Source organism: Medicago sativa, chromosome 7 (assembly GCF_051527215.1).
Source record: "Medicago sativa cultivar Bolivia chromosome 7, Bolivia_mono, whole genome shotgun sequence".
Lineage (NCBI taxonomy): Eukaryota > Viridiplantae > Streptophyta > Magnoliopsida > Fabales > Fabaceae > Medicago > Medicago sativa.
Window position 1 is genome coordinate 46,051,755 of NC_140755.1, and position 8,952 is coordinate 46,060,706.

The following is an 8,952-nucleotide window of genomic DNA, read 5'->3' on the forward strand; positions in this document are numbered from 1 at the left end:
TGTCGCATACTTTATTTCCGTTTGATATTGTGCATAGTGATCTTTGGACATCACCAACTCTTAGTTCCGGTGGTCATCGTTACTATATTTTATTTCTTGATGATCTTACAAATTTTTTATGGACTTTTCCCCTTTCAAATAAATCTCAAGTTTACTCCATTTTTCTTCAATTTCGTAGTCACATTAAAACACAATTTGAACGAGATATAAAATGTTTTCAATGTGATAACAGAAAAGAATATGACAATACTTCCTTTCATCATTTTTGTAAACAAAATGGAATGAGCTTTAGGTTTTCATGTCCTCATACCTCACCTCAAAATGGAAAAGCCGAAAGAAAAATCCGTACTATAAATAATATCATTCGTACACTACTTGCACATGCCTCCCTACCACCTTCCTTTTGGCATCATGCTCTTCAAATGGCTACTTATTTGTTAAATATTCTTCCAAATAAACAATTAGCTCTTCAAACACCAACTACAATCCTTTATCAAAAACTTCCCTCATATTCTCATCTTAAAGTCTTTGGGTGTCTATGTTATCCATTAATCCCGTCCACCACTAGAAATAAACTCCAACCAAGGTCATCACCATGTGTCTTCTTAGGGTATCCCTCTAACCATAGAGGTTATAAGTGCCTTGAACTGTATAGTCGTAAAATCATCATTTCTAGGCATGTTACTTTCGATGAAAATGTATTTCTATTCTCTACCTCTCCTGCTCCCGCATCCTCATGCTATGAATTTTTGAATACAAGCAATGATCCCTTTCCTTATCACATGATCCCTACACCTCAAACGCCACAAATCACCACCAATCCCCAACCTAACTTCTCGGCCTCAACCTTACCTACATTAACCCCATCTTCTATAACACCAATCACCACCATAAACAACACTACTCTACAAACCTCGCCAACTTTTTAACTTACACACTTATACTTCACCCATCATTTCTCCTTTGCTTACTAACCCTATAAATGCATTACAAGATCATAACTGGAAAATGGCTATGAAAGACGAATATGATGCTCTTATTGAAAATAAGACGTGAGATTTAGTGCCACGTCTAGCTAATGCTAATGTCATTCGTAGTTTGTGGATTTTCAGGCATAAGAAGAGATCAGATGGTTCCTTTGAAAGATACAAAGCTCGCCTAGTGGGGAATGGTTCTAATCAACAAACTGGTGTTGATTGTGGCGAAACTTTTAGTCCGGCGGTAAAACCAGCAACTATACGGACGGTTCTCAGCATTGCTATATCAAAATCATGGTGTCTTCATCAATTGGAATGCCTTCTTGCATGGAAACATAAATGAAACTATTTATATGCATCAACCACCAGGCTTTCATGATCCTCACCATCCGGACTATGTCTGTTTACTCAAGAAGTCCCTCTATGGCCTTAAGCAAGCACCTCGTGCTTCGTACCAATGATTTGCTGAATTTGTTGCGACATTGGGCTTCTCACATAGTACTTGTGATCATTCGTTATTCATATATCACAATGGTAATGATACTGCATACATTCTCCTATATGTTGATGACATCATTCTCATTGCCTCATCTGATACTCTTCGTCAATCCATCATGTCTAAGCTTAGTGGTGAATTTGCTATGAAAGATTTAGGACCTCTCTGTTATTTTCTGGGTATCTCAGTCACTAGACATTCAGATGGTATTTTTCTCTCTCAACATAAATATGTAGAAGAGATCATTGAGCGAGCTGCCATGTCTTCTTGCAAACCAGTCTCCACTCCCGTCGACACTAAAGCAAAGCTCAGTGGACTTTCAGGTAACCCATATCATGTTCCATCTGAATATAGAAGTCTCGCAGGTGCTTTGCAATATTTAACTTTCACAAGACCTGATATCGCCTATGCCGTCCAACAAGTGTTCCTCTTTATGCATGATCCACGCACACAACATATGATTGCCTTGAAGCGCATTATTAGATATATTAAGGGTACCATCCACCATGGACTACATATCTCTCCTTCCCTAGTTGATAGTCTCACTACATATAGGGATGCTGACTGGGGGGATGCCCAGATACTAGACGCTCTACGTCTGGATATTGTGTCTATCTTGGGGATAATTTGGTCTCTTGGTCTGCAAAACGACAACCAACCTTATCCCGCTCTAGTGTTGAAGCCGAATATCGTGGTGTTGCCAATGTTGTTGCTGAATCTTGCTGGCTTCAAAACTTACTTTTAGAACTTCAGTGTCCGATCAGGAAAGCCACTTTGGTCTACTGTGACAACATTAGTGCTGTTTACTTGTTAGGTATCCTATCCAACATCAACGCACAAAACATATTGAAATGGATATCCACTTTGTACGTGAAAAGGTTGCTAAAGGTCAAGTACGTGTTCTACATGTCCCGTCTCGCTATCAAATAGCTGACATTTTTACAAAGGGTCTTCCGCAGCAATTATTTGATGATTTCAAGAATAGTCTCAACATTCGTCAACCTCCTGTTTCGACTACGGGGGCGTGTTAGAATATAAAAATATTCATTATTAGCCTTTAGTTACATATTGATGTATATTGATTAGCATTATTAGCCTTTAGTTAGATATTGATGTATATTGATTAGCATTATCATAGGTATTGATGTATATTGATTAGCATATCATTTTGATGAGTCAGCCATGACTCCACATCATTGTATATATACTCATTACTGTATAATGAAACATCACAGACAAAATTCTATTAGTAAGCCTATAAGCATAAGTCTTGTTGACAAAACAAACAATAACCAAATTGTTCCAACAAGTCTTCCTTACCCTATAAAGCTAGAGATTGTGGTACTTGATGGAGATTTTCCACATGATGAAAATGAGAACTGGACTAGTGAGGAATTCAATAAATACATAGTGAAGGAAAGAACTGGGAAGAGACCATTACTTTCTGGAGAATTGAACCTTACTATGAGAGGTGGAATTGCACCAATTGGGGACATAGAGTTCACAAATAATTCTAGCTGGATAAAGTGCAGGAAGTTTAGGGTTGCAATTAAGGTGAGTCATGGGAGTAATCAAAGTGTTAGGATTCAAGAAGGCATGACTGAGGCATTTGTTGTTAAGGATCATCGTGGAGAATGTAAGTTTTATTATTATATACTTGGTATACTATAAACTATATCTAATATCTTTAACATGACTTAATTTTTTGTGTAGCATGATATATTATTGCAATATAGATTGGAATATATTTGATGACAATTAGTAAATACTTATTTCCAACTAACTTTGGTCTTTTTAAATTTGTTCTTACACCCTTAAATATCTTATTAAGATGGTCCCCACTTTTAGTTGTCCTGTAGACTATGAAATAGGAACGCAATTTATTTTTTGCGTTTGACTAGTCATTCATCATTGTATAGCTGCTAGTTAAGGAATTTAATTACGTCAAGCTAACTTGTGTCCTAATAATACATGTTAAAAAAATTTGTATTGAAAAACATAATATTTAAAATTTTAAAAAGTTGAATGTACGACTATTAATACATATATTTCTATATTGAGTTCCTTAACATGTGCTTTTAAGGGCATGCATTAACATTTGCCTTTGTATAATAGGGTAAATGATTTTTGTTGGTGTAGTTTAGTTATTGAATGTGTAAATATTGTTTATATTTAGTATTTACACAAGGAAAATCTATTTCCTACAAAAATGTGTCGCAACAAGTAGTACTTTAAAACTTACTTTGATGTAGTATTAATTTTATGAGTTGCATATAAGCATTTTTGCCTCTCAATGGAATCATAGATTAGTGTATTACTAGTTTCTTTTTGCAGAAAGTATTACATGCTAAAAATCTAAATTTTATTTCTTATTAATATTGTTTTCATAATTATCATGAAGTGTACAAAAAACATCATCCACCAATGCTTGGCGATGATGTGTGGCGCCTAGAGAAGATAGGGAAAGATGGAGCTTTCCACCACAAAATGATGGCTAAGGGGATCAAAACAGTGCAAGACTTTCTTAAATTAGCAGTTATTGATACTCCAAAGCTAAGAGAGGTATATGTCTTTATAATTAGGGGTGAAAATAATATAGATTACACCACATTTCCTAGAGCCTATTTTATGCTAATTTAGTTTAGGATCTATTTATCTAAAAAATCACACTTTAGTTCATAAAAAAGTCTTTTAGTTCTATTAGGTCAACATATTTGAATATATATATATATATATATATATATATATATATATATATATATATATTATTAATATTTGCAATAATTTAAACATATTAAACTACATAGAACATTATACAAGATCAATTTCTTCAAAAGATTAAGTTAGACCTCAAATTTGAACTTAAACTTAATGACCTATTAACTCGTTTGTTTATTTAAGGGTCTGCTAACTTATACTCTTAGAACATAGTATGTTAATGAATTCAAAAGTCGAAATTTTACATTGAAAATAATAGCTTTAGTACTTTTAAGAAATTGATTAGACTACTTTTGAGATAGAATCACTATATATATTCCCTTTAACATGTTCTACTAGCATTTCCCTTTAGTTAAATATATTAGATTCTTATTTCTGAAACAAAATGAACTTATTACTTTTTTATTGATGAATTTTTCTGAAATTAGATTTTGGGCATGGGGATGTCTGATAGAATGTGGAAAGTCACAATAAAGCATGCAATGACTTGTGACATGGGGAGCAAGATCTATAGGTACCGTGGACCTCAATTTATCATTCTTCTGAATCCAATATGCAAATTAATTAAAGCTAATATCAATGGACAAGAATTTTCCAGCAGAGAGTACTTGAGCCAAATGAATAAGGTACAATATATTAACCATCTACTACTCAAGACTCACATTTGTAGTCTTACTTTACTTTGTGGATTACATTATATGCTAGATATTGATCCTCTAATTCATTTTAATTGGTACCATACCATTTCAAAATTTTCAGAGTTATATAGACAAATTGGTTGGAGAAGCATACACAAAATGGAATGAGTTGGAGGAAATTGATGGAGTTTTAAATGATAACATTGCTTTGTTAACTCAAGGTATTTTCAATTAACCATCAATGACTTTTGTTCTCAATAAGCTAAATTATTCATATTTTTTTTTGAAATAACTAATATTAGTTGTTATTTTGTTAATAGAAATAAGATACTCATACTGGTTGGCTTTGTTGCACCACACAAGACATGTTGTAGTGGATAACAATCCATGTATTCACGTAGTTGGCATGTTAGTGATCGTTGACTTTTGATCAGATGAATTAGTTTTTGAACTCGGCATTTCATTTTTAAAAAGAAATCGAAATATATATCAAAATATATAATCGATTGTCTGATCTCAATTCAAACTTAACCGATATGACTAATATGTTGAATGTGTGAATTTGCCGACCTCAGCAAATCCAAATCTAATTCAACATGTGCAAAAAACAAATTCATGTTAAGAGTGGTGAATGAATACAAATCTCATACAAAACTAGTTGATATTAATCTAAAAAAATATCAACTAGATTGTATATATAGTTCCATTTTATTAAGTATCTCAAAAACTTTCAATTATCAATTTGACAAATAGTTAATGACATTTTAATTCTACAATGAAATTATTTTAATATGAACTTAATTTTAGGTGATCAAACTGTGGAGCAATATCCAAACAATCATCCAGCAACAGTAGCAACAACATATCATCAGAATCAATATTATGGTGATCCATCTATAGAAAATATTGCTAGCTATGTGCCAAGCAATAATGTACAAATGGCTAGCAGTGAGTGGTTATTGAATCAAACCTATATCACAACACCAAATGCAAATGGATTACCTTTTGGCTTCACACGGTCACAATCAGATGGGGACATGACACCTTCAAGTTCTGTCCCTAGGGACATTAATGGGTTCACAAGGCAACTTTAGATGTATTATATGCGGATCAGGATCGCCTGTTGTAACTGCTTCACGCAGTAGTCGATCTTAGCCGTAGGAAAGTGATTCAACAACTCAGATTTATTTGGTCATTTTTCACATAGTTTGATCTAAGCCACCGATTGGAGATCGGACGACCATGATCTATTACAACAGGACGCTGTTACATCACCAAATCCTACTCCATTAAATTCCTACAAATTTTATAGTAAGAAAATATAATAGGTAAACTACTTAAAAGTATGTATAAGTTCTTTTTTATAATTATTGTAACATATATACACTTGCTTGCAAGTGGTGTACCCATAAATAATGTGTCAAAGTGAAAATGGAAAAAGAAGTTACTTTGATTTTGGGTTGTAATGTACATAAGAGCAAGTGCAAGCATTGAAGAAAAACAAATTAGGATTAGTGTAAATGTGGCAGGGGCTAATGATGTAGAAATCAACCTGCCACTTTGTAGGGAAGAGTTAATACTCTGATATTAATGTATTTATAATCATGAAACAATATTATGTCTAGTAGCTAATAGCACATCCTCTATAATATGGTTCCCTAATTCCATTCTCTTATTTAGTGTTACAAATTTTCTATTTAGCAAATATAATCTTTTTATAATTCTTGTAACTTACACTTACTTGTAAGTGGTGTGCCCCTAAATAATGTGTCAACACCAGAATGATAAAAGAAGCCAAGTACAATAAGTGAAGGAAACAAATTAATTGAGATCATGTTATGGAATAAACCAACCTGCCACCTATTAGGGCAGAGCTGTTACTTTGTTAACAATGTATATAGTACTCATGATACACTATTATGTCTAATAACTAGTAACACAACAACATAATCAAAAGCGTTTAAATGAGATCTTTCGTGTCTTTATGTTTAACATGCACGAAGTTTAGGGTTCAAATCTAGTTCTGGTAATGCAGCAACATTAAAACTTGAGAGAGAGTTTTGCCGTCTATTGTGACCTTACTTGACTCAAAAAATTAATCCCTACAGTTGCATATAGAGAATACTTGGTATACCGAAAAGACTTGAGGGACCTTAATCTGAGTTACCATCATGATGTATTGGAGTATATATGTAAAATCCTCATGATAATTTCAATAAAGTGCAATACAGTGCATAATTTTTTTGGGGTACAATACAGTGCATAATTTTTTTGGGGTACAATACAGTGCATAATTTTTTTGATTAGGCCAATATTAGACATTCTAAATACTTCATTATTTAGCAATTGATGCATGCTATATCTTGAAATCCTGCAAAGTGGTTTGAATTCTTGTCCAATTTCTTTACTAATGTCCTGAAAAGAATAAACCATAATAGAAAATATGTTATCTACTATATATTCTAATTTGTTTCATCCATGTCATTTCTACTTTAACCCTCCATTTGCAACAATAGATTTATTATCTGAATAACAATATAATAACATATACAACAAGTATGATAAATAATGCAGTGTGGAACATTTACCTCAAAATTTCATGAAGCTGATGATTCTTGTACTGATCTAGTAGGAGAAGAAAGAATAGGTTTTGGTGGTATTTCCAAAGAATTCTTGTTTCCTTCCAACATTTCAATTACTCTACTCATTGTTGGTCTATCATTTGGAAATGTTTGAATGCACCATAAACCTACAATGGCCAATCTCCTTGCAATTTCATCTTCTTCCGAGACAATCACTTCGTCCGGTCTCAAATCACTGCGTAGATCAAGATTCTTGTATACCCAATGAGGAAAGTATATCTCACTTGTTTGACTTGCATCGGCATTAATGTTTTTCCTCCCACAAACCATTTCTAGCAACATCATTCCATAACTATAAATGTCAGACTTGTGCGAAACTCCTCCAAAATTTCTATTCCATAACTCAGGAGCTACATACCCCATTGTCCCTCTAGCGTCTGACATGGAAATAATGCTCTCTTTCTTATGGCAAAGTCTTGAAAGTCCAAAATCTATCTTGGGACAAAAATTCTCATCTAAAAGAATGTTATGTGGTTTGATGTCAAAATGTAAGATTCGAGTGCTACATCCCCTATGCAAGTACTCTAGCCCTCGAGCTATCCCTTTCGCAATTTGATAAAGAATATCCCAACTCAAAGATGGAGTGGTCTTAGGTCCCTTTTTGTAGATGAATTTTTCAAGGGAACCATTCAACATTAATTCATAAATGAGAGCTTTTTTCCGTCCTTCAAAACAAAATCCAAGAAGGGCGACAACATTAACATGAGAGGTTTTAGTAATGCTAGAAACCTCATTCATAAATTCATCACCATTTCCTTTAGACGTTTTCAGTATCTTTACGGCCACAGGGCAATCATTGAGGAGCTTTCCTTCGTATACTGTACCATAACCACCTTGTCCTAATTTGACTTTGAAGTTGTTGGTCATTTTCTTGATATGCAAGAATTTGTATCTTCTAACACTAAAGGCTTCATGAGTTTTTAAGAATGCTTCAATGTCTTTGTTATTCTTTCTTGACATGTACTTGAAACAAAAGATAGCGATGCATATCGATAATCCTACTAATGTTGCACCTGCACTTCCTGTTAGGAGGCTTAGTTAATGCATTATGATATAGAAAAGAATTACATTTTTCTTTATATATAAGTTATTACACAGTGATCTTGATATCACTTAGTTTCTATTACTTGCTGAGCAAGTTACAGCTGTTAGGGTTTATATGCTCTATTGTATGCACATGATAGCTTATTATACACTTAGCTACTTGTATATATACCAGTTGTAACTCACATTTCATCAATAAAAAATCATTTTACTCTCATTTCTCTTGTTTCCTAATATGGTATCACACACCTTTTCTCCATAAGAGAAAGGTTGTTACGATCCAATAACGGTTTTGTAACCGTTTTTCTCCGCTGCATTTTTCTTCTCCGATCATCATTTTGATCGTTGATTCTTGCTTTTTCCGGTGTTGATTTTTGTTTTCCACCGCGATTCTTTCTTCTTGTGGTTGTTTCAACCTTGTTACGCCATTGACTTTC

General features: G+C 33.5%; 1 protein-coding gene and 1 pseudogene across 1 annotated transcript; one reads left to right on the plus strand and one right to left on the minus strand.

The window, feature by feature from the left end:
- The first annotated feature begins 2,694 nt into the window (after positions 1-2,694).
- Positions 2,695-6,504, plus strand: LOC146906197 (protein SAR DEFICIENT 1-like). The gene is made up of 5 exons (XM_085728763.1): positions 2,695-3,109; positions 3,875-4,035; positions 4,620-4,817; positions 4,951-5,050; positions 5,637-6,504. The coding sequence occupies exons 1-5, from the start codon at positions 2,695-2,697 to the stop codon at positions 5,921-5,923; spliced, it is 1,161 nt and encodes a 386-aa protein (XP_085584889.1). The 3' UTR covers positions 5,924-6,504.
- Positions 6,505-7,410: 906 nt separating this feature from the next.
- On the minus strand, positions 7,411-8,487 carry LOC146906198 (LEAF RUST 10 DISEASE-RESISTANCE LOCUS RECEPTOR-LIKE PROTEIN KINASE-like 2.5 pseudogene; annotated as a pseudogene).
- Between the last annotated feature and the right edge of the window lie 465 nt (positions 8,488-8,952).